The 27,379-nt window shown below is 44.9% G+C and overlaps 1 protein-coding gene across 2 annotated transcripts in view; it reads right to left on the reverse strand.

Annotated features, from left to right (window-relative positions):
• Positions 1–27,379, reverse strand: part of GPC3 (glypican 3) — a 635,735-nt gene that overhangs the window by 235,168 nt on the left and 373,188 nt on the right. For both annotated transcript variants that reach the window (XM_040323721.1, XM_040323722.1), the window contains one exon: positions 12,776–12,896. In XM_040323721.1, coding sequence (XP_040179655.1) covers positions 12,776–12,896 — 121 coding nt within the window. The remainder of the gene's footprint in view (positions 1–12,775; positions 12,897–27,379) is intronic.

Consider the following 27,379-nt stretch of genomic DNA (forward strand, 5'->3'; position numbering starts at 1 on the left):
AAGTTAAATCTCTTGCTCAAAATAGTCTGTGCCAAGGATTTGCATTAAAGGGGGCTGACTTATGCAAAGTATAGGGATTGGAGATTTAGCCAATCCTTAACCAGGAATAGGGTGGCCCACCAATCAGAGCCACGCCATGCCAACCAATGAGGCACCGGACTTTAATGATATACACAGACTAGATGGGAGGGGAGACAACACTCTCTGGTAGATCAGTCACCAGAATGGAACCTTTGTGGACAGTCGCATGGTAACTATGGAATATCTGTCTTGTACTTACAGCTAATTGTTTGTCTTATGCATTTTCTGTCCTGCTCTTTGTAGATGAATGTTTTGAGCATTATACTCTGTGGGCCAGATTCACAAAGCACTTACGCCGACTTAATTGGAGATGCGCGGCGTAATTGAAAAATGCGCCGCACGGATCTTTGCGCCGTATCCTCAAAATGAGATACGCCTGAAATCCATTTTTTTCCGTCCTACCTAAAAAAAATTACACCGGCGCTTCTTTGAGCGCAAAATACGCTAGACACACCGCTGTTTTGATAGGCAAAGATGCAAATGAGGGAGAGAAGGCGATCCACAAAATTAAGTGTGTGCGGCGTAGATTACGCCCTGTGCGCATCTGCTAGTTTCATGGTGTAAAATTACACTTTATAAAAGGTGCCCTAACTTTACACCTGCCGTGTAAATGTCAGCTAAAGCAACACCATTAAGGAAGAGCTGAGCACACACACTTGCAGGACAACAATCTGTATGCCAACATGCCAGGGGTATCCATGCTCATAACTATACTAGTGACTTTAGTAACCAAGGGTACCCCCTCTTCTGAGGGCACAGCAGTCAGGAGATGCCTCGCAAAATGCATCTTTGCACAGTAAACACACACATTAATCATGTCACAATGAGAATGCATGCATGCACACCCACTGTGGTCCCTAGCACAGACACATCACATGCACATCAAAGTACCCCCAATGGTACTTGGGAGCAGTAACGCCACGCCACGGCTCCAATTATGTCACTGTGCATTCATACACCTTTCACACGGACCTGGGATCACTTCTCCCTGGTCCTGGGGATCCCTACTCCACCAAAACTAAGGGTGACACCCCTTATTTAATTAGGAATGCCACCCCCACATTCATACATCATTCACACACATAAAACAAATCATAAGTACAGTATAATAAAAAAAAAAAAAGTACCCCAAAACTTTACGGCGGCGTGAGCTACGCCTGGGCCGACCACGGGCACGGCCACGGCCAACCAGGGGAGACTCCTGGGGGGGGTGAAGCAGAGGAAGGAGGAGCCTCCCCTGGTGACTGTCCTCCTGCTGGCCTGCCCTCCAAGGCCACTGCAATTCTGTTCAGATCCAGAGTGAGGGCAGCCGTATTGGCCTGGACAGCCCGGGTGTTGTCCTGGACAGCCTGGGTCAGGGCACTCACCTCCTGGGCCACGCCTGTTGTGGCGGTCTGCAGGTCACAACTGCATGTGATGACCGCCAAGGAGTTTGTGGCCACATCAGTGAGTGACTCCTTAATTTAACCCAGGCTGTCCTCTATCTGGGTCAGAGTCTGGTTGATCTGACCCAGATGGCGGGTCTGCCGGGCATTGTCCCTCTGCAGATTGGCCGGCAGACACTCGGCCACCCCCCTGGTCTTATGGGTAGCCTTCCTGCCTGCAGCTGAGTCTTGTGGCCTGGGAGGAGGGGAGAGAGAGACCCTTGTGGGGGGTGGCCTGTTGGGGGAGGAGTGGGAGGGGCTACCCCTGATGGTGGCCTGACTGCTGCCAGCCTCAGGGGGAACCACATCCGAAGCCAAAAGGATTTCCCTGGCAATCTCCATATCTTCATCCTCATCCTCCCCCCCCTCATCCTCCCCCCCTCAACCTCCTCCTGAGGTGAGGTGTGGCCACTCCCCTCCCCTGGGGACTCCTGACATTCTTGGGGCTCTTCTGCAGCCTGTTGTCCTGGGGGTGGTGCAGCCTGGCCTGATGGCCCAGCAACCTCCTGGCCTGATGGCCCAGCAATCTCCTGGCCATCTGTGGAGGACACAAAACATTCACAGGTTGGAGGATCCACACACTTGGCACATATTCCCTTCCCCCACCTACACATGCTACTCACCAGATAGGAAAACCAAAAAATTACCTGGCCTCACAGGAGCATCAGATTCAAAGCCAGGCAGGCCAACCACCTGCTGGCTATGGAAGCACCGGGCTCCAGTGCCCGTGGCATGGGCACTTATCTTGGCCATCTTGTCCCGGACCAGGCTCCTAAAATCGTTGATCTTCTTCAGAATCCCACTGGGGGTCCTCGTCTCCCCCCCCCGCATTGATCTGATCAGTAATTCGCTTAATGATCTCCTTCTTCCTGGCCGGGTGGTGTCCCGGCTCTCAGGTCCATGCAAATAACGCCCGAAATGGGTGATGGCCCTAGCAAGTATCTGCTTTTCTCTGATTGAAAAATTCAGCTTCCTGCGCTTCGGTGCCATAACACCCAACACTCATCACCAACAAAAAACAAACACAACAAACAAACACAAATACTCACAGAACAAACAGACACAGATACTCACTAACCCCACCTTACGCCTCGGGATTTAAGTTACGCTGGCGCAAATTCGGGCGCAAATGCGCTGTGGATACGGCACTTACGACACAAAATTAAGGCGCCGTAACTTAAATGACATACGTTTGGACTAACTTAATTTGCGCCGCTCTACGTGAATCTGGCCCCGTATTCCTTCATGTAATCCTTGATTTTTACCCTTTTCCTGTACAATAGATAGATTGCTGTGTATTAGTTTAGGCCTCCTTACTATTTACCAATACTTTTTTGTAATTGTGTTAAAGCTTTCACACATGGTCAAAGAACTCATTAACCCCAATCATATCTGAGAGATATTAAATCTGAAATATAACTTACAGGTAACACTTTGAAGTAGGTATGCTGGTAACAATGGTAACTGATTTGGATGTTCACTTGAATAAAGCAGGTTTTCCAAGGGCTATCTTTTTTTTTCTATTTATTTTTGTTCATCTAATTGTATGACTTTTTTTGTAAGAACACATTCAGTCCGTGAAAGACCAAAAATCAGTTTGTTTTGTGATTTATAACTACAACAATTTATATACATCTAGCTGCTGTTAATTGGAAAAAAAATCTGTTTCTCTGTGTAACTTGGCATACTACTCCTGCAGGTGTCACTATGACCCAGTGCTCAAAATATACCGATCTTCGCTATGTCCTTCAATGAAGGGAAGAGAAAATAGATTTAGAGTTACATGCATTTAAAAAAAAAACCTGATAGAGAGGTACAAATACATGACCTTCTTTTAAACATGATAGTTGCCTTTCTGTGTGTATCAGACATCAATTACTGTGTAGATTAGGCCACTTTAGACCTACTGTGCCAAAACCTGGTATGTCCCTTATTGCAGATATCATGTCCTGAGCTACTAGCCAGGCCTCAAGGGTTACTCGCCACCAGTTGCCCCGCCCAACCCCTACCCCTAATTCTGCCCCTAAAGACGCCCTCATAAATTATCTCATGAAATTACACTTAAATGTTTTATGCAGAATTTAGTTATAAAAATATTAACAACTTTATCCGTGTCCACCAATGCAGCCTGTGTCCCCCCCGTCCCCCCGCAGTGCAGCCTGTGTAAAAATGCCCCAGGGTTAGGAGTCAGTAAGTGGAAAAATGCCCTAGAGATAAGGGTCAGTAAGAGAAAAAAAATGCTCCAACGTTCGGAGTCAGTAAGAGGGAAAATGCCCCAGAGATAAAGGTCAGTAAGGTCCCGCCCAGTGCAGCCAACCTGTGCAGGGAAGGAGCCGCAGCCAGGTTGATCAGAGTGCGGGGAACATAATAGCTTTCATTTCAATAGCTTTGTGTTTCCCACCGTGCGCTGTCATATACAGCCCCTTCACTTTTTCCAGGCACTTTGATAGACAGATCGCACGTCCAATCCTGCCAGGCTGCCGGCGGTGCTCACCATCCCTCTCCAAGGCAGCCCACGCTTGCCAGCCCTCAAAATTCACTTGCAAAATGTGAGCAGGCGAGTGGAATTTTTGAGGGCTGCCTTATTGGTCAATCCAGACAGATACTGCTCTCATATTAAGTGATGTGCATTCCTGATATTATCACCAGGTATTTGGCACAGCTGGTATATATATATGGATCAGTCAGATTTAAAAATCATCATGGCTGTCCAAATTTGTTACAGGCTAGGCTACCATAGAGCAGATGGATTGGCCAGTGACGGCTGGTGTTTTTTGTGGGGGGCATCAAACAATGCACCCACAGCTAGTGGGTCGGTCGGGTCAAACGCATCACCTGTGTGTCCCCCCAATGTCGGTCAGTCAGCTCCACTCTTATCCCATCAAACAGGCAGCGCTCAACTGGCGGTTGCTTCTCGCATGTCTCCTCACGGCAGCCGTGCGCCTCGAGCCCACCCTTTTTGAAGCCTATTAGAGCCTCTGGCTCTAATCACATGCTTAAAAAAAAAACATTGGAATACATGCGTCCGGCACCCCGCATGTAGATTAGGGGGCCGGCGCCCATGCACCCTTAATGGATGGGCCTCCACTGGGACTGGCCATCACAACTTTTTTCTCCTTCTTAGCAACTTTGACCGTGCTTACATTGCCTACTGGATAATCACTGCTAATCCAGTCTATATGGCAAAAGCAAGCAAAGTATCTGGCTATTGACAATAACTTCTATACAGCCATGTAAATATAATACATGACCTTATCATAAATGCCATTTGGTTTTCACTGTGCAGATTTTTGTTAAAACAGCCCCCTAAGCTTCAAATTACTTCACAAAGAAACTTCTGACAATGGAAATGTTTAATGAGCCAAACAAGCCCTGCAGACAGTGGACGGATTTCTGAATGTGCTGGTGTTTAACTAGCTCTTTAGGGGGAAGGGAGACTGATCATTCGCTATTGCTGTATCTACATCTGGTTTTCTGATGGCCGACACACCAGGCCTTTGTTATGTGCCACACAATGAAGAGCACAGGATTCCAGGTATAGTAAAATAACATGGGAAAAGAGTGCAGTGTGCAAAGAAGCATTGTTTCTATATAAAACCTTGTCGGACCTTTTTTTGTAGTAGATGTGCAGAAGTCGGACAGCAAATGAACAGTACACAAACTTTTAGGGCCAATTAACACTGCAACGCAGAGCAGCAGGAGTGATTCACCGCTCTGGCCACTCTGCGTTTCACGGCTGTGCTATGGGGGGGGTGTGGTGCGCAATTCAACACACTGCTCAGTTATTTTGTTTTTGTACATACAAGTCATTCACTGCAGTGTCCGGCAGCGTCATTGCAGTGCGATTGGGACTGGTGCGCTGCATTACAATGCAGCATGTCTGCATTTTATCTCAACACGCTGCAGCGCAATGCTAGGCTGCATTGCAGTGTGAATGGTACACAATTGTTTCCTGTGTGTCCCTTTGGTGACAGACATTTCATAGTGTGGTAAAATGTTTGTCACTGTACGTAATTTGAATTGGCCCTTAAAAAAGGAAACTATCACAGTTTTCCCTTATTAAAAAAAAGATTTATAACATTTATTGCAGGACAAATGAGTCCCAGATTACTGTGGATTTTCAGGTACATTGTTGGCTTTCGAGCATGCTGTCTCTTATTGAAACCGTGAACAAGTTGTCTGTTGAGGGGTTACATCTCAGAATAATTTACTTTTGTGTGAATTTCAGCTTTAGCTACTGAGGTCGGTATAAGATAAGCTTTTTACAACAGATGGCAAGAAGCAGCAGGAAAAATATGAAAAGTAGCGGAGACTGCCACCTGCCCCATGACTGATAAATATTCCATATGATGGTATTAGATAAGGTTTTTTGCCCGTGCTAATCAAAATAAAGAAAGAAAAGATACATAAAAAACACTACGCAACCCCTTTTATATGAAAATTTGTATTAATTTATTTGAAAGGATAAGTTCATCTTTGGGAACATGTTACATGTCACACCCCTTTTTAGGGTTGAACATGTTCCCAATGTAACATTGGTGACATTCATGTTACCATCCCTTTAAAAGGCAGTAAAAACCTTCCTACCTGCACCTTCATTTGCATACGATGTGCATTGATCATGTAGTTTCATGGTGTTTTTGTTGGCCTGTACACAGCCTATAGCAGAGTAAATCTTCACATTGCTGTGTCAGAAGATTCTGTTTGTGTTCAAACATGAGGCATGATGTGTGGCCCTATACATGTTAATGCATGACGTCTTTTTGCTATGTGGTTTTCTATTAAGACCCCCCCAAGCTCTTTATCAGCTGTAGTAAAAAGCCAGTTGGCTCAAGCTTAGAAAATCTAGTAATCTACACATATGTGAAGAGTTGGAGCAGTTCTTATCAGATGGCTCTATCTGAGGTTTCAAACAGACAAAGCAAGTCTGAAAGCAGGGTGCATATGCTGTTTTGGGCTCTGGGAATCCTTTGTCCTCCAACCTGCAATAAAAGTATTTATACATATAACAAAAAAAAAAACGCATACTAAATATCAGTTCAAAAGCATAAAAAAATAAAACTGACCCAAAACCACTATAGTTTCCCCTGAACGGAAGTATTTCAAACTCAAAATAAACAGAGGGTGAAGCCAAGTTAAATAACTCCATACGGGGCTACTAAAGGCTGTACCTGCCTAGATGCAGAACATAGCTGATGGACAATATAATTTAAACACAAAGTTGAAGAAATGTTTCACTATATCTTTTTACACTCATCACAAACAATCCAAGAACGGAATCCCCTTGTAATTGGTCATTCTATTCAGATTCTGTTTGTGTGAAAGGGTCATGTTAACCACCAATGAATGACCTCTAACTCACAGGAGAACAATGCAGGTTAAGCTTTAAATTCCAGATCTAGACTCAGCAGAGCCACACAGCTCATACAGCAGATGAGAATTGCCAGATACCTGCTAATACACATCATCTACAAAAATACCATTTAGATTCCCATGCCACAAAAGGAAAGAATTGTAACTGCAGGGATCACTTCAGCGGCATGTGGTTTTACTAATTTAATTGCTTCAGCTATTTATTACTGATTCACAGGAAGGAAATGTTTGTAGTTATTCAGCTTTACTGAAACTGGTAGACAACTCTGATCTGGATTCAAAATAAAATGTATATAAAAGTGTCTATATGGGTGCATTTTTTTTTCTTAGGTACACAAAGGACAGACAAGCTTAGAGATATTTAGGCTTGGCAAACTATAATCAACTTTCAAGGGGATTGTGTGGATGAAGGATGGACATGTGATTTTTTTTGCTTGAAAGTACTGTATACTATAATGGTTTAGGTCAATTGTATTTGTTTATTTTTTTTGTTTTAATCAACACTCTGGGCACAAAAAAAAAACTATTTCTTTCTAGACTTTTTTCTACATTAAAGAGGAAGTAAACTCGTTTTTGTTTTTCCTGCAAAAAAAATACCCTGCAAGAGAAATGCATAATGAGCTAGTATGCATAGCATACTAGCTCATTAAGTGGCACTTACCCGAGATCGAAGCCCCGGAAGCGCTCCTCGTTCCTTTCCGCCGTCATGTTGCCTATGAGTCTCTTCCGTGTATCGCCGCTCCGGGGCTGTGACTGGCCGGAGCGGCGATGACGTCACTCCCGAGCATGCGCGCGGGACCGGCATAATCCCAGCACTAACCCATTCAAGACCCAGCCCGCTCAGTGCACCTGCGCCGTAGACATCGGTGCAGTCTTTTCTGCAAATATCTCCTTGTAGGTTAAGGAGATATTTCTTGCACCTACAGGTAAGCCTTAATCTAGGCTTACTTGTAGGTGCAAGTTGTCAGCGTGGGTTTACAAACACTTTAAGCAGGTCTTCTTGTTTATATGCATGATGCAGGGGAATAAGTATGCTTAGGTGCATAGTTGCCAACATTGTGGAAAAAAAAAAAAGTCTTAATATAATTAGGGGGCAGGGCATTCGTCTGTAGGTGTGACATAGTGTGGGGGCAAAAATGTGGCGTGCAGGGCAAAAAAATTGCCGTTTACGCTAATTATTAGGCGTGGCTTAAAGGGGCGTGACTCAAAGGGGTGTGGTTAGAATCTGACATGAACGAGGGATAGAGGGGAGAAAAAAACGGAGAAAGCGAGCAAAAGAAAGAGGGATGGAGGGACAGCAGGCCCATATCCTACAACACAATGTGTGAAATATGAAATGTGAAATATCTGTATTCCAGAAAATTTAACAATCAGCAGAAAAAGATACTCCAAACACCTGGTGTTAACGATTCAATCATCCCGGCACCATGGCTGTTATGGTGTTAGGATGATTGAAGCGCATTAAGGCCGAATCAATGGAAGTCCTAAGTGTGTCACTTGCCACATCACCTGCCATCAGATGCCATTGGGTGTCCCCAGCTGAGCCCCTCCATACACCAGGCAATCCCAGTGGAGTCCCTCTTACACCAGGTATCCCCAGTAGAGTTCCTCTTTATATCAGGCATTCCCAGTGGAGTCCCCCTTACATCAGATGTCCCCAGTGGAGTCCCTTACATCAGGTGTCCCCAGTAGAGTCCCTCCTTACATCAGGTGCCCCCAGTAGAGTCCCTCCTTACATCAGGTGCCCCCAGTAGAGTCCCTCCTTACATCAGGTGCCCCCAGTAGAGTCCCTCCTTACATTGGGCATTCCCAGCGGAGTCCCTCCTTACGTTAGGCATTCCCAGCGGAGTCCCACCTTACACCAGGCAATCCCAGTAGAATCCCTCCTTACAGACAATCCCAGTAGAGTCCCTCTTTACATCAGGCATTCCCAGCGGAGTCCCTCTTACATCAGATGTTCTTAGCGGAGTCCCTCCTTACACCAGGCATTCACAGTGGAAGCCCTCCTTACACCAGGCATTCCCAGTGGAGTTCCTCCTTACACCAGGCATTCCCAGCGGAGTCCCTTCGTACATCAGGCATTCCCAGCGGAATCCCCCTTACATCAGAGGTCCCCAGCGGAGTCCCTCCTTACACCAGGCAATCCTAGCAGAGTCCCTCTTTACATCAGGCAATCCCAGTAGAGTCCCTCCTTACATCAGGCAATCCCAGTAGAGTCCCTCCTTACATCAGGCAATCCCAGTGGAGCCCCCCTCAATGAAGCCCCCCTCTCATTAGGTGTCCCCCCGGCAGTGGAGACTCTCTCCACCACCATTACAGAAAAACATGATCGCACAAGACTGCCTGTGCAATTTAGTCTTCTGGAAAATGGCAGCTGTTGGAGACATTGTCTCCGCCAGGCGACGGACCTCTAGCGGCGGCGGAGGAGAAAATTCGGAATTCAAGAATTTCTCAGGAATCGCGAAATCCGGAAAAAGGGTCTAAGGAAAAGTGTCTAAATCTGGGAAAAGGGTCTAAATCCCGGGAATGTCTTGGGAAATTCGGGACAGTTGGTAAGTATGTCAGGTAGATGCCTAAGGCTCATAGACCGCAGCACTATGGTTGGGTCTCTGCCTCCTTCCCCTTGTTGGCCAGTCACTGAACTGTCTGTTTTGTGAATGGCCAGGAGGAGAGGAACATGGAGACACAATCACAATGCTGGGGTCTGTGATACCTGCAGGACCTCTTTCTGAGTGGGCCAAAAGTGCAGCAGGAGTTGTACTCCTCCAAGTATGTACACAAGAAGGTTTAAACACAAGCATGAGCATTTACATGAATCCGGCCGCGTACAGCCATTCTATAGCCATTGTATAGCAGGCTGGGTGAAGCACCTGCGTTTCTATGGCTGTATAAAACCACTGGGGAATTTATGCTAGTCTTATAAAACAAGGTTTCTCAACTCCGGTCTTCAAGTACCCTCAACAGGTCATGTTTTCAGGCTTTCCATTATTTTGCACAGGGGATTTGATCAGTTTCACTGCCTTAGTATTTACCACAGCCGTTTCATCTGAGAGAAATTTTGAAAACATGACCTGTTGGGGGTACTTAAGGACTGGAGTTGAGAAACATTGTTATAAAATACCTACAGCATAAATCTCCAAGTGCATGAACCTATAAGCGCTGTACATGTTTAACAGCTGTTGATATCTTATATATTGTGTGTTTACTACATACACATACATACATATACACGCACATTCACACAGTACTTTGCAATAGTTTTAGACACCCATAAAAAAATGCAATGAGCATTTTTTTATTTATCAACCTACAAAATACACTGGAAAAAAAACCTGAATCAAATCAATTTTTGCCATGTTCCCTGTTTAAAACAGTGATAGTTCTCCTAGGCAAACTTACTTTTTAAAAACCAGAGCACCATTGGTTATCAAAAGACATAGAATAAGAATCTTTGTCTTGCTTTGTATATTTGAAACTGCATCCAATAACTAATTAATAATTCCTCTGGTTTATTTACTGCATGGGTTTACATTTTCGCTTGAACTAAAGCATTTAGTAAAAAAAAAAAAAAAAAAATATTTCTTTTTACAAATGAAAACCCATAAAAAGGATCCTAAAGTTCCACTTGTAGCCCGGATAGAATTCTAATAAATATTTATAGACAGCATTTCATGTTTCCTAAAAATTACAACTACATAACTTTTTTTTTATCCTCATTATAAAATAAAGAAAATCAATAGACAAACACTGCACAATCAGCAAACCTGTGAGGACAGCAAATACAGGAGCCCCCTATTGTTTTTTTCTGGAAGGTGCAAGCCCCATAGCGGTCACCATTATCCCTGCTTTACTATTGTGTCCTGGCCCCTGATAGATGCACTTATTCCAAGCTCAACGCCTTACCATATAAAGAAGGATAAAAATAGCAGTCCTGGAGGGTGTACCTTTCAGAGCAAGTTAGCAGCAACCCATGCCATACTTCTATACCAAAGGGTCCCTTTTAAATTTTACCAAGAATGATTACCGTATATACTCGAGTATAAGCTGAGTTTTTCAGCACTTTTTTTGTGCTGAAAATGCACCCCTCGCTTATACTCGAATAACATTTTTGTGCATGATCTTCCGGAATTTGGGGACCTGGTACTGGCCGGCCGTAGGTCCCCTGGACCCCAAACTTGGCACACATGTAGCCACATTTCATTTCTACAAGTGTGCACAGTTTGTTGTCTGGGGAACCTACGGCTGGGGAGCACCGATTTTTCAAAGCTGGGCACCCCTTCCATAGACTCATGTTAAATGGTAATTTCTCCAGTGAATTTGGGGAACCGGTACTGGCCGGTCGTAGGTACCCTGGACACCAAACTTGGCACACATGTAGCAACATTTCTCTTCTACAAGTGTGCAAAGTTTGTTGTCTGGGGGACCTTTGGCTGGGGAGCACCGATTTTTCAAAGCTGGGCACCCCTTCCATAGACTCCCATGTTAAATGTCAGTCTAGTCATGGACACAGTGAGGCATGCACATGGACACAGTGAGGCAAAGTGAGGCATGCAGATGGACACCCTAGGCTTATACTCGAGTCAATACGTTTTCCCATTTTTTTTGGGGTAAAATTAGGTGCCTCGGCTTATATTCAGGTCGGTTTATACTCAAGTATATACAGTATTTTAATTAGGCTGAAATACTCACCTGCTTTTCATATCTTGAGAAATATGGTGGCAATATCTCCATTCTGCAGTGGACATAACAAGTCAGCTGTAGTTGATATTTTTGGAGAACACAGCAGAAGGTGTCAGCCTTACCATACACCTGCACAGCTGTCCCTCAAAAAAAACAACAACCAGGAGAGATATCTGTCAGTATTCGGTAGCATTGGAATCTCCACTGTTTCTTGTGTTATTCTGCCAAGGGACAGAAGTAGTACACAAGCAATTAGCACCTTCTCATTGAAGAGCAGGAAAGATCTCGGTTACATAGATATTCTAGATGTGTAGTAACAAACATTCCAGCAGGCAATGAATTTTCCTGGGAAAAGGTGCCACAAAAAATAATAATAGAGCCAAGAATAAAGCTGATCAAAGGCATCTGATGTAGCTTGGATTTTAGGTAATCTGATAACCAAAAGGCCTTTCTTTCCTCCTTACTACAATGACATTGACATATTCACTTATAAGAAACAGCCTCCAGGTTTTTCCCAATGCATATCAACTGTGCCTTCTTCTATGAAACAATGTGGTCAAATGCCAGCACACATTCCTGACCCTAACTGATTACAGTGGCCCTGTCACAATAAATTATCATTTTTCACTGACCTAGAAATTCAAAAAACCCCACCATGTTTGCAGTTTGCCCAAGAATGCTAATTGTTACATAATTTTCATCAGAGGCCACCATCTTCTTCTTTACTTTATTAACTGATGTTGACTAAGATGGAAAAAAAAGTAGGTCCCTAGGTGAGCAGATTTCAGAGGCAGCAATGCTTCCAACAAATGATGTTAAAAAAAAACAAAATAAAAAACACCACTCTACAATTTGTCTGCCCTATTAGATTACTACATAAACAAACACTGTCATAACCCTCAAATATGCATGGGCCTAGAAAGACCATCCAGGGGGGGAAAAAAACAAATAACCTGGCTTAATTTAAAATCTCCACCCCACATACAATAAAACTTGTTTCCATACTTCAAAGACTGGTGTAAGGCTAGCTGAATGTTACACAAGTTTGTGATGAAAAGCAAGCAGTCCAATAAAAACAGAAAGCATTCCTCCATTTCTGGGAATTCTCTTAAACATGCATACAAGTAAAAATAATGAATGATCTTGAATTCCCTACCTGACACTGTATTGACTGTTTAATATTCAGTTAAGCACCGGTGTGTTTTCTTTGCACCTACCTGATTGACGTGATTCAATTTATCAATGATCTGGTTAATTACGGGTTCAGTACTCCTGGCTTTCCCTTCTTGGTTGCTTGTTTGAACCTTTAAGCCATTTTTCACTGTGTTAGGATTGAACCTGAAAGAATATTGACAGATCACAAAGACGTTAGGATTGATCTGCTTAATGCTGCCAGCTCAGAAAATTCCACAGACAAGGTTAAAGGAAAAAAACCACTCCTGAAACATTAGAATCTCCACTTTTATGCCACTTTTGTGTCAGATTTCAAAATCTGTACCATAGAACTTCTAAGACATTAACACATGCATGCACAGTCTGACCAAGCCCAGGTATCTGTGTCTGCCAGCGCATCTCCAAGCATGAACTCTCACTGCTGCTGCTTGTTTGCAGTTAAGCAGTTAAGCTCCTAGGGGGTCGGGATAAGGCTGCTGCAAAAACTTCAAGCCTTTGCTTGTAAGGAGGAAAACAACATTTGTCAGGCAAGGTTTTCTAGCCAGTCTGATTACTATTTCTTTTTGTAATCTCTTAGCTCAGCATGTAGTGCAAAGACATCAGAAAGTGTCTCAAAATGGCCGGATAACAATAACGCACGGTTCCTGTGCTACCAAAGGTTAATGGTTAGATGCTGTTAGTGCCCAAGGAGTGTACCATGCTCGCTCATCTCCCGATGGGTGACCACAAATGTGGACTGTAATGAGAAAAGCATGGAGACTCTAGGGCCCAGATTCACATAGAATCGCGGCGGCGTAACGTATCGTAGATACGTTACACCGCCACAAGTTTTTATCGCAAGTGCCTGATTCACAAAGCACTTGCGAGAAAAAATTCCGCCGGTGGCCTCCGTAATTCAAAGGGGCGTGTGCCATTTAAATTAGGCGCGCTACCTACTGCGCATGCTCCCTTTTGAATTTCCCGCCGTGCTTTGCGCGAAGTGATGTCATTTTTTCGAACGGTGACGTGAGTAGCGTACGTCCGTATTCCCGGACGTCTTACGCAAGAAGGAAACATTTTCAAATTTCGACGCGGGAACGACGGCCATACTTTATACAGCACATACGCGTGCTGTGTAAAGTTAGGGCACCAAAAACGACGACTAACTTTGCGACGGGAAACTAGACTAGCAGCGACGTAGCGAAAGCGAAAAACCGTTGTGGATTCTATGAATCAGTCGCATAGATACTCTGAGATATACGACGGAGTATCTGAGATACTCCGTCGTATCTCGGCTGTGAATCTGGGCCTAGGAAACAGAATGTTTTGTACCTAATCTTTGAGCAGCTTCTTTAAAAAAAAACTTTAAACTTTATTTCCTCATTATTACATCGGAGCAGCCCATTTGAAAATAGAGTAACACATGGGCAAATACACAGTGGTAAATGACAGCCCACTACCTCCCTACTTCATGCCTACTAACCAGCCAAAAACAATGGGGGGGGGGATATTACATATTAATTGATGGAGGCTTCATCCCCGTTATTAAGACACAGGCTGAAGGGGCATGACTCAGCCTGTGACTGGCAGAAATCCGCCCACACCATGCTATTGACAAATAATTAATAAAGATTTGATTTTAAATATATATTTGTATGGCAATTTAAAACAGTTTATTGATACAACTTATTTTTACCCTGTATACCAAAGGCTGTTTGTTTGTTTTTTACTTTGAACATGTGATGAGCAACAGTTGACTAAAAGCTCCTCCTGCTTATATTCCCTGCAGACAGGCTGGGAAAGAGCTGGGTCATATGAAAGCTGTATATTGATTATGAAAAAGGTACTTTTTCTTTAATAATTACAGTGCCATCATTTACACACAGAAAGAGAAGAGGTAATGTTCTGTGAGGTCTATGCGGTGGCAGAGCAGGGACCTGGAAGTTTTATGGAACCGACTGCAGGACTTCACCAAAAGGATCTGGTTGAGAGAAGAACTGTCTCACTCACTGGGTTGTGTCTGAAGAAGGCTAGAAGGTGGCAGCTATCCTGGGGACTTGTGAGTAATGGGCCTGAATCACTGTTAATTTTGATGTCAAATTTCAACTTTAGTTAGCCTTTTGACTAAAATGCCATTTTAGTTTTATTCGTATTTTAGTCATCTAAATTATTTTAGCCGTTCTTTAGTTGACAAAAATCTACAGTACATTTTAGTAGACTAAAATCTCCAGTACACCCACCTCAACTGTTGCTTACCTTTAAGCTCTGCCTAACTGTTAAAGCCCCAGCGCCCTGACTCTATAGGCAAGCTGTATTGGCTGAGAGATGCAGACTGTGTGCTGCCAGAGGGTTCTGCAAACCGCAGAAGAGGAACTCCTCCTTCGGATTTGTGTCTATCTGGATGTGACATGGTGAGTGTTTCCCCTCCCAGCAAGGTAGCAATGCTTAGCATTGTTTAAAACAGCCTCCCTAGACCAGTCCAGTTCTCTGCCATGTGCACACCCTCACTTCCATTTACTTCCCTCCCCATCACCACTTGCAGGTCACCTCGCCATCCCCAAAGTATGATTGCACCCCGCCCTATGCACTCCCTGACTTTTTCTTATATTTTAAAGGGGTTGTAAAGGTTCGTTTTTATTTTCTCAATAGGTTCCTTTAAGCTAGTGCATTGTTGGTTCACTTACCCTTTCCTTCGATTTCTCTTCTAAATGTTTTGTCTGAATTTCTCACTTCCTGTTTCTCCTCAGTAAGCTTGCCCCCATCATCCGAGCTGTTCTTGGTGAGGTTTAGTCAGCCAGAACAGCTTACTAAGGAGGAACAGGAAGTGAGAAATTCAAATAAAGAAAACAAGAAAAACATTTTTTAGAAGGGAAATGGAAGGAAAAGGTAAGTGAACCGACAATGCACTAGCTTAAGGGAACCTATTTAGAAAATAAAAAACAAACCTTTACAACCCCTTTAAAGTTGCACGTTTGTTTGTCAAAAAGTAATATTTTTGTTTATGAAACTTTGTTTTATTTCTAAAGTTGTTATATATTAACAGTAAATCTGTGTCTGTAGTGCATGTTCAAACCCTAATACCATAAATGATAACATGATATAACATTTTTACTCCAGGATTATATAATGAGTTTGGAAATTCTAAAGAAATGCTTAAATAATGCATTGCAATTTAACTAAACCCAATAGATTTTAGTTGATTAATATGTACTAGAGATTTTAATCAACTAAATAAAAATTGGAATTGATTTTCATCATAAATTTCGTCAATTGACTTAATAATTTTATTTTCATTTAGTTTTTGTCATTAAAAACGTGCAGCTGACGAAAACTATGACGAAATTATTTTTGTCGACAAAACAACACTGCCTTGAACTGATTCCTGGTGACTGTGTGCATTTGGGATATACTGTAAGTGCCAGATGTAGCTTGGACGGAGACTGCTCTCATAAGGTCTCAGATACTGGCCCATTCACCATCCTCAGCAATGCCCTGGACTGCAAGCTTAGATAAGAGTGCTCTCCTTGTGTAGTGTTCCCGAGATTGCATTGGGTACCAATAGCTGTGCAGTGGTACAGGGTAACCAGATGCCAGAGAGATTTGCCCTATGGGCGAGCTGTGAGGCCTTAGACTGTCCATTATTCCAGATGCTTAAGGAGAAGATTGGCCTCTAACAGCCAAGTACTAATAGTTTTGGAGTATCCCATGCCCTAATCCCTTTCTTGTTAAAGTTTCCTCAAGCAATAAATCCTTAAAAAAAATACATCCCAGAGGCCTAGACTGTGTTATTGGAGCTGGTGTGAATGGACCAGTGGTAGACACTTTTAGGTAAGAACACGTTAACCAGTTGTGGACCGCCCTCTCACGATGTACTGCGGATGGGCAGCCGCACAGGCAAAGAGATGTATCCATACATCACTGCCTGTTTCCAGATGTGGGGCGCCCACCCGCCGGATCCCGCTGTGATTGTATACAGCAGGAGCCTGTCAGCAAATCCCAGCCAATGATTTATGGTCAGGACCTGCTGATCCGCTGTGTGCAATCACAGCCCAGAGCTCTGTGTTGACAATCAACACAGGGCTCTGTACAGAGGGAGCAATATCTTTGTTTCATCACTGCAAAGCAGCGAAAAAAAAAAAAAAATATATGTAATTAAAAGCAGGATTCACTAAACATCGTTAGGCACACATTTAACCCTTTGATCACCCTAGATGTTAACGTCTTCCCAGCCAGTATCATTAGTACAGTGACTGTGTATATTATTAGCACTGACCACTGTATTAGTGTCACTGGTGCCGTCAGAGCGCCCCCCACATCAGTTTTAGATTGCCTGCAGCAGTATCGCAGTCCCATTATAAGCTGCTGATCACCATCATTAGTAGTCCATAAGAAAAAAAATATATATATTATATTTTATATACACACACATACTGTACCATAGTTTGTAGATGCTACAACTTTCACACAAACCAATCGATATTCACTTATTGGGATTTTTTTTACCGAAGACATGTAGCCGAATAATTTTTTTTGCCAAAATTTATGAAGAAATTCGATTTTTTTGTTATTCTTTTCATGGAGAAGTTTTGTAGCAGAAAGTAAAAAATAATGTTTTTTTTTCAAAACTCTGCCTTTTTTTAGTTTATATAACAAAAAAAATAAAAACGCAGTGGTGATCAAACACCACCAAAAGAAAGCTCTATTTGAAAAGAATGATACACATTTTCCTTTGGGTGCAGTGATGCATGAGCGTGCTATTACCAGTTAAAGTAGCGCAGTGCTAAACAGCAAAAAATGGCCTGGTCATAAAAGGGGGTAAAAACCTACCCGAGGTCAAGAGGTTAATATTGGTTGCCCCTACAGGGGTAGCGCTACACTATTTTTAATACAATTGCTTGTGCATTTCTCATCTTTTTACCTTGTTTCTGCAACTTCTGCCTAAAGATATTAAATATAAAAAGGTTTATGCTGGTTTTTGATTGCTGTAAAGAAGACATGAATCTAAGGAGACAGTTGTGTGAGTACTGTCAGGCCCGTCGCTACAAGACAGGCAAACCAAGCAATTGCTTGGGGCCCCGAGCTGGCCTGGGGCCCCAAGCAGGTCCCTTGCTTGCCGCACTTCCTACAGCCGCCTAAGCGCTCTTTAGAGAACCTGCAGCACTGCTGCCTCGAGTCATCACTTCCCCTTCTTTGTGTAGCGTGACCGAGCAGCTCCTCTTCCTTCCTCCTGTCAGTCCGGACAATGAGTGCTCACTTCCATTCAGTCCGGCTGGGAACAGGAAACTGAATCTCCTGCCACGTGGTACAGACCCGGTGGGGGGACCTGTGGGCAGTAAAAAGAACATGAGGGAGGGGCCGGGGGGGGGGGGGAAAAAGAACATGGGGGGAGTAAAGAAAACAAAGGGAGGGGGAGTAAAAAAAATGGGGAGGGGGGAGTAAAAAGAACATAGGGAGGGGGGAGAAGAGGAGTAAGAAGGACACAGGGCAGGGGGGAGTAAGAAGGACACAGGGAGGGGGAGGGGAATAAGGACACTTTTTTATTTATATAAAGTGTGGGTGAACTTAAACTGTATCGCTATGCTGTGGTCCCTGTAGGCTTTGTGTGCATGCGTGCATGCAGGGGGGGGGGGTTGGGGGGCCTTCATGTCCATTTTGCTTGGGGCCCCCAAATTCCTTCAAACGACCCTGACTAAGTGCATATTATGCTAGGCTGTAAATCACTGTTCATTTGTACGAGATTGCATTGTGAGCCTGAAATCTTCCATATTGCAGCAGTAGGCTGACAGAGAACAGACAATCTGATTGCATGTCCATTAGTATCAGTGTTTGAAGTAATCATAGGCATGGACAGATATCATTGCCAGATAGAGTCCTGTCTGTGCAAGGAAAATTATGTTTACTACCACACAACAATAAGATTACATGCAAGATGATTTGTGTGTAACCCCCTATTGGTGGCTGGTGGTACAGTAAGACACTGTGAGAGTGTGTGCTCATACTAACTTTTTAAATAGCTTGGTTTAGCTAACCTTTAGTTGCTATTGAGTGCAGCGTGCCTGGGGGGAAAAAAAGCCTTCTTAAGAGCAAAAGGTGCTCCCAGAGGTATCAGGAGCAAGGTTCGTCACATGTCTGTAATTTGAGGATGGTGGCAACTAAGATTTTAGCGCGCGTGTTATTGTTTATCAGTCACCACTTGTGATTAGGAAGAAAATATGGTCTTATTAGGCAGTAGAAAATGCCACTGTGTTGTGATTCATTCAGAGGTTAAAAAACATTTGGCCTTAAAGTGTAACTCTACTTTTGATGCAAAGAAAAAAATTCCCCTCTGGGTGGGCTGTGTACATTGCAAGGATTGTAACAAACTTTGTTGAAGATTCCTATCTTTTGTTTTTCTGAAGAAATAGCTGTTTGTTTCTCTGTGCCCATGTGCTCAGTGAATCTGTATGAGAGTAGTTTTATGGTTATTAGTCAGCTGCTGCACCTGCAAGACTCTAATGAGGAAATTGCAGGGTCTGCATTCCTTTATGCCAGGATCCCACCTATGCATTTTTTTGGGCGTTTTCAGTTTGGCAGAAACACATTACATTGAATTTAACATGGTTCCCTTTGGATGAAGTTCACATCTGTGCATTTTATGGAAAGGGCCAGGGATTTTTTTTTTTTCTGGTTTTTGGTTCCATAGACTTCAATAGATCAAAAACATGTATTAAAAACACAAAATGCACCTGGAATATGCAAACTGCAACCTGCATAGGTGTGAATCAGGCCTAATGCCTCGTACACACAACCGGAAAACTACCATGAGAGCTTTTGGCCAGGAATCCCGGGTGTGTGTATGCTCCATCGCAACTGTGGGAAAAAAAACATTTTTTTCCTGTCGGGAAAACCGGTCGCGAGTATGCTTTTTCGAGGGGAAAAAAAACGTGCACGCTCAGAATCAAGTATGAGACGGTAGCGATTGTTCTGTTAAAACTAGCGTTTGGATTGGAGATAGCACATTTGTCACGCTGTAACGGACTGAAAAGCACAAAGACTGAAAAGTGCGAATCGTCTTTCCCCAAACTTTTACTAACACGAGGATCAGCAAAAGCAGCCCAAAGGGTGGGGCCGTTTGAATGGGACTTCCCCTTTATAGTGCCGTCGTACGTGGTGTACGTCAATGCACTTTGGACGGGCGGTTTTAGGCCTGAGCGTGTGTATGCAAGGCAGGCTTGAGAGGAATCCTGCCGAGAAAAACGGTTGTGTGTACAGGGCATAGGACGTGGTTTCCCTTTGGGAGCATCACACCAAATTTTTGTTGCAGGGGATACTGAAAATCTGATTTGTATTTTAGTGCAGATTTCTGGGAAAATCACTCAAAACAGGAAATAACATTTCTGGGGGGCATTCTGAACACGGTATATAGAAAACCTCCAGGTAGCCATATTGCATTACATTTTACAGAAAATTACAGAGCTGCAGATTGAAAAGGAAAGGAAATGTTTAATAACATTCAATTAAAATATGACTTGTGTTGCAATTGTATAAACGATATTATATCATTTTTTTTCCCATGAAAGTGGAGTTACCCTTTAATGTACCCATTCATGAACAAGCATGCATTTGCAAGTTACAAATATAAACAGATTCCTTTCAACCATGCATAAAGGCAAAACTAATATCATTTACTATTAGATAAAAAATTTAGAGAAAATGTTAACTTTAGAGATAATTCACTGATGGATATAATTTGAGCGGAAATTGTAAATGTAGAGGTGTATCATTTACTTACAAACGATACAGTGAACATCCACTACACACAGGGAACGGGCAATTTATTTTTCAAGTCTGAATCTTTTGAAAATTAAGCAAGCACCTTGCCCTAGGTTATCTCTACCCTAAGCCAATTGAGACCTCTCTGTTCCACAACTCATTGTCCCCACTTCTTTAATTCACTCACACAGGCATACTGAGTTACTCTTTTATGTTTAACACTCAACATCTTTGAGATGTTTTAAGTTCCTTCTCAGAAGGTTATTCCACACCCTGACTTCTGTTGCATGAAAAGTGTCAGTCTTTTCAAACCTTCCATGACAATGAATTGTTCTAAGAGTGCCACCCAGTGGCACTGGCCAGTAGTAACAGCGAATAAAGATTATATTTAGAACATACAGTAGATCTGAATTTTTTTTATTTTTTTTTATGCTTATGCATCATTCCCATTTAATCTAAGTCATATAGCCTTTTCAGTACCATTATTTGAAGCTTCAGCTCCCATTTCTTTGTTACACGATCTTGTTTAAAAAGCAAAACAGTAATTTATCAGAATTCATTACTGCATTTAAACAAATAAAGTAATTCATTATCAGGAAAATCCTGTTGCTGTCATGACACTACTGTTGTAAAAAGTCCTTTATTCATGTAGATGGCATATTGTCTGTATGCGCACTGTTGTGCATGCATATATGCTTATGTGGGTGAGCGAGGGTGCTGGAGTTTGTGCAGGTGCATTCATATATGTAAATGTGCAGATGCATGCATGCTTGTGCGCATGTGTGAGAGTGCTAGTGTCTGCGTCGGCCTGCATGTGTACTTGTGCTCATGTGCAAAAGAGCTAGTGTCTGCATCGGAATGTGTGTGTGCGCACAAGTGTACTTGTGTGCATGTGTGAGGGAGCTAGTGTTCGTGAAGGTATAAGCATGTATGCAAGGGAAGGGGTCTTTTATATGTGTGGATCTGTGCACGTACATGCAGGTATGCTTGCATGAATATCTAACAAAAAAATTCTATTTCAATATGTTTATTGTTTGAAAGAAGTTACACAAATCAAACATTGTGTGTAAAAGAGAAAAACAGGATAAATACTGTAATCAACATTTTGTCAATTACAGTACAGTGGAACCTCGGTTTAAGAGTAACTTGGTTTGAGAGCATTTTGATTTGCGAGCAACTTTTTTTTTTTTAATTCTGACTCAGTTTGCGAGTGTTGATTCGCAAGATAAGCAGCATTCAAGCTAAATAGGTCTGCAGTACCTCATTTGGCCTGAGGTATGGGGGCGCAGAAGCCGCGCAGAGCCGAAAATAGGACTGCAGTACCTCATTTGGCCTGAGGTACGGGGGCACAGGAGCCGAGAAAAGCAGCACATTGGCCATAGTTTGTTATAAAATTTGTCAAACAGGTAATTTGTCTTCTTCACTGACGAGTGTGAAGAGGCTGCACTGTTGGACACTGATTGGCAGCACTGGTGGGCACTGTTGGGACTGCACTGATAATCAAGACACCGATAATCAGTGCCCCGATTATCAGTGTACATGTCCCTTTAACACAAGCCGGTAATCTGTCAGTGTGAGTAAAGCCGATAACCGGCTTGTGTTTACATCTGTGATGAGCTGTCATTGGGCACAGTTGATCGTGTGGTAAAGGGCCACTGTGATTGGCTCAGTGATCACTGAGCACGCCACCCACATGTCGCAGGGGGCACGTAGGAAGAACTATATTAAAACCAACAGTGGAGACAATGAACATCTTGGTCAGGTCTATGTATGCATAACGTACAACATACAGGAGTTAGGAGTAAGCAATAAATAAAACAACATAAAGTACAGCAGTCACATCAAAGTCCTTCCTTACCTCAAAGTCCCTAGCATTCCCACTATACATCAGAGTCCCCCCTTACATCTGTGTCTCCAAAGTACCACCTTACATCAGTGACCCCAGAGGGCCACCACCTTATATCAGAGTTCCCACCTTACAGCAGAGTATCGCCCATTAAATCAGAGCCTGGCAGAATGCCCCCTTACATATACCTTCACCACTGGTGAATGGCTGGCGTGAAATGGCTTTAAAAATAATCCTTGTCTCTGGCTCTGAACTCTACATGTGCAGTTGCAGAGCCAGAGAATTAGCGAACTGCCAGGTTCAACCTAAACTGGTGGGGTGTGCAAATATAAGTCATGCCCGATACGCACCATGATGTCACTGTGCAGGCGCACCCCTATATCTGCCATGTTGCCCAATCTGAGGACAAGTTCAGCAGTTCTGTAATAGGCTGGTTCTGGTGCACAGTTCAGAGCCGATAAGGGTAGTTTTTACTGGCACTTTCCTCCAGTCCACATGCATGCCTGTTTTTCTACATACCATCTGTAAATTTGTAAATACCCACAACTGCATGCAACCCACACTTTTGCAGTATACTAGTGTGGGGTTCTAGAGGTTAAAACAGGTGGTGAGTAGTGATGCAACCAGGGCTGGTGCAAGGATTTTTGACACCCTAGGCGAAACCTCATTTTGCCGCCCCCCACTTTGGCTCTGCCCTCCTCCCCTAATTGGGGAGGAGGGGAGAGGGGGGCTAAGAGAGAGGGGGACTGAGTGGGCGGCTGTAAGAGAGGGAGGCTTTGAGAGAAGAGGGGTTGAGAGAGTGGGGGCTGAGAGAGGGAGGGCTGGCTAAGAATGAAGGGAAGGCTAAGAGAGGAGGGAGAGCTAAGAGAGGGGGCTGAGAGAGATGGGGGCATTAGAGAGGTAGGTAGGAGGGAGGGCTGAGAGAGGGAGGTAGGTAGGAGGGAGGGAGGGCTGAGAGAGAGAGGTAGGTAGGAGGGAGGGAGGGCTGAGAGAGAGAGGGGGGTAGGTAGGAGGGAGGGAGGGCTGAGAGAGAGAGGTAGGTAGGAGGGTGGGCTGAGAGAGAGAGAGGTAGGTAGGAGGAAGGGCTGAGAGAGAGGTAGGAGGGAGGGCTGAGAGAGAGGTAGGAGGGAGAGGGGGGCTGAGAGAGAGGGAGAGGGGGGGCTGAGAGAGAGGGAGAGAGGGAGAGGGGGGCTGAGAGAGAGGGAGAGAGGGGCTGAGAGAGAGGGAGAGAGGGGCTGAGAGAGAGGGAGAGGGGGGCTGAGAGAGAGGGGGTGTTAGGAGAGTGGGGGCTAAGAGAGGGAGTGCCAAGAATGGAGGGAGGGCTAAGAGAGGGGGGCTGATAGAGATGGGTCGGTTGATAGACAGGTGGGCTAAGGGGGGGCAGAGAGAATAGGGAGGGGGCTTAGAGAGAGGGGGGCTGAGAGAATAGGGAGGGCTAGGAGAAAGGGGAGGGGCTTAGAGAGAGAGGGGGTTGAGAAAATAGGGAGGGCTGGGAGAGGGGGGGATGGCTGAAAGACAGGGGGCTGAGAGAGAAAGGAGGGGGGTGGCTGAGAGTATACGGATGGCTGAGGGTATACGGATGGCTGAGGGTATAGGGAGGGCTGAGGGTATAGGGAGGGCTGAGGGTATAGGGAGGGCTGAGGGTATAGGGAGGGCTGAGGGTATAGGGAGGGCTGAGAGTATAGGGAGGGCTGAGGGTATAGAGATGGCTGAGGGTATAGAGATGGCTGAGGGTATAGGGATGGCTGAGGGTATAGGGATGGCTGAGGGTATAGGGATGGCTGAGGGTATAGGGATGGCTGAGAGTATAGGGATGACTGAGAGTATAGGGATGACTGAGAGTATAGGGATGGCTGAGGGTATAGGGAGGGCTGAGAGTATAGAGATGGCTAAAGGGTATAGGGATGGCTGAGGGTATAGGGAGGGCTGAGGGTATAGGGAGGGCTGAGGGTATAGGGATGGTTGAGGGTATAGGGAGGGCTGAGAGTATAGGGATGGCTGAGGGTATAGGGATGGCTGAGGGTATAGGGATGGCTGAGGGTATAGGGAGGGCTGAGGGTATAGGGAGGGCTGAGAGTATAGGGATGGCTGAGGGTATAGGGAGGGGGCTGATCGAGAGGGGAGAACTGAGAGGGGGCTTAGAAAGAGGGGAGGGGGCTTGAGAAAGGGAGGGGGAGTTGGGGGGAGATAAGAGACTCCTAGATCTGTCCCTGCAGTCCCACCTCTGTCCCAGTCTCTGTCTGCAGGTGTGTTTGACGACAGACAGTACCTTCCATGCAATGATGTCAGTCTCCTGCACGATCTGTCCAATTCCAGTGGCTCCCGCAGGCTCAGCAGCCTGAGTCCTGCCCGTCCTCTGTGCCCCCAGTGAGCGGCAAGCCTGTCTGTCCTCCAGCTCCGGTCCTCACATCAGAGCATGTAGAGAAACTTGGAGCAGTCCATGCTCTGGAAGGCAGCATGGGGTACGCTGTGCCCGCTTGTCTCCTGGGGAGGCGGGGTCAGGGGACGAGGTCAAGGAGGAGGCGGTGCCACGGTGGAGCTCTTCTCCCAAATCCTGGGCTTATCTGCGCTCGAGTCGGCTGGCCCCTCGCTGTTCACTGCCATTATATCGATGGATGCCCAGCCGCCCACGCCTCCCCAAGGGTGCTGCTTATTGCCATGCAGCCACACACATGGTGCTTGACAGCCGGGTAGAGGACGAGGCACATTGACATGCTCCAGGCACCCTCTCCTCCCAGTAGAGTGTAGTTAAGCCAGCGGCCGTGGCTGCGCTCTAGGCAGCAGTGCGCTCTAGGCGACTGCCTAATCTGCCTAGTGGTAGCGCCGGCCCTGGATGCAACAACTCACTGCCTGCGGAATGCTCTCTGAAAAGAAATCTGAATGCAGATTGCTCTTCAGGGCTGGAAAGGAAGGGGGTTAAAACAGATGAATCACAAATTTGTGAGTAAAAAACACCATCAGTTACTCTAACCAGTAGATCGTCAGCCTTCTCCAGAGTAATAAAGTTGTCCCCGAGTGCTAACTGGACATGAACAGAGTGTGTGTGTGGGGGGGGGGGGGGGGCATGAGATAGGGGAGAGTTCAGTCAGTGCAGAGCTCTTTTTTTTCTCTTCTTCTTGGGGGGGGGGGGGGGGGAACTAGTATAATTGATAAGTTTTTGATAAGAACACTTTGTATCTAGTTCTTTCCTGCAATGTTCATTTGTGTCTTTTATGTAAACGATGGAACATGAGAATGTACAATGTTGAATGGAAAGTTGAAGTTCATTGTAGCGCCTGTGTACTTTCAGTACAGGTGCTATGTTAAATTTAGAGGGGGATGAGAGAGTTACTTTGCTCTCATCCATGTTGATTTGTGTAAATTGGGTTTCTGCCAGGCTGTGCTGTTCTGTGGTTCCATTTTGTGTTCCAGAGATACTGTTCCATCTTTGGATGGCAGGTGGCGCCAGAGGGGTCCAGGCGCGCGGGCGCCTTTCTCCAGCAGCCAACCAGAGGAGTTTTTCCCTCGCGGGGCATGCTGAGGGAGGGTATTTCTGAGGCAGACGCCATTTTGTGGGGTACGCACATCACGGCACCGGCGAGATGGCCTACCAGGCCGGGGCACACCTGCTACGCGGAGTTCCCAGTTCTGGGCCCTCATGGCCCGGAGCAACTAAAGCTGCAAAGGGGCCCCAGTGACTTACTGGGTCCCTCTAATTCATGAGGAAGATCCCAAGCGAGTTGCGCTGTTCGGTGAGGCTTCGGTCTGAGGTGAGCCCGGAGGCAGGTGATCCAATAGAGCTTAGACAATCCATTGGGGATCTGGGTGGCCGGACACTGAGAAGTTGTATGCTGCAGCTTGTCAGTCGGTGATCCCAAAACCAAGAAGTCTACCTGAGGGAGATTCAGGCAAATTATATTTCAAGTGAGAGGATTCGCTCTATTATCTACGTTCCTGAGTAAAGGGCCTGTGGCAGAGGTTCCACTCCTAATTCTAATTCAATTAGAGCCAAGTCGGTGGCAAAGACTTGTTCCTTCTCAGAAGTTCTAAGTGATACTCTGGCTGCCAGGTCGGTGTGAGAGGCCTGTCCGGGTACACTTCACCCACTCCGGCTGGTGTGGCGACGTGAGCTAAAGTCCCATTGGAGGCAGGACTGCTTCCGTAACCCATAGGCCTGAATCTGCAAATTCTCCTTTCACCAACCTTTCTCTATCTACCTCAAAGTTAACTGTTTGCCATGTTGGGCAAGTAATAAAAGCACAGAAAACGACACCCTGCTGTTTGGACATTCAGTCATTTGCTCATCATCATCATCATCCCTAGACACATCACAGAGGTAACATAACATGCCGTCCCAAATCTAACCAGCGGCTCCTGAGGGGGTAGCTCTACATAATAATAAAATTTGATTATAAAAAAAAAAAAACACTCCAGGTTGGTTTGGTGGCTCAGGCAGAGGAATCAGTCTTGCTGCCACCATGTGGTTTCTGGCTGCAGTGCTTCAACTTTCCCACCCACACATCTTCTCTGGCACAGCACTGGTCGGAAATAGGAATATGGGCAGGACAGACATGAGGAGAGGGGCGAGAGAAAGCCGTGCACATCAATTTCACTCTCCTGTCCGTGCAGGGTGGGGTCTGTCAGAGACACCCGTCCTTGGGAGATGCAGCCAGCTTCTCCCGATGGACAATGTCCATGGGTTACCTAGGGGAACACAGATGAAATCTGGGGGGGTACCTGCACTTGTCTAAATTGTGTCTCCAAACCTTGACAAAGTTATAAGAATCTATTGAGAAAGTTGCAGGGTAGTTCAAACTTCTCTTGCAGTTGTGTACAACTGTACACAATGTCCTCATGGTTTACATAAAGTTACAATATCATGCGAATGTCATAGAACAGACAAAGTTGATCAACAATTGGGTTATCCCATAAACACAAACTATCTGGAGGATCCCAAAAGGACACCAGTAATCTGACACAGCCAATTTCAAAATACTGTTGCTTATAAGCAGTAATGAACTCAGGTGTGTTCGGACACACGTCTAGGCCCACCCAATGTGAACACCATACACACACTTCAAATGTCTTCCCG

Source organism: Rana temporaria, chromosome 9, assembly GCF_905171775.1.
Source record: "Rana temporaria chromosome 9, aRanTem1.1, whole genome shotgun sequence".
Lineage (NCBI taxonomy): Eukaryota > Metazoa > Chordata > Amphibia > Anura > Ranidae > Rana > Rana temporaria.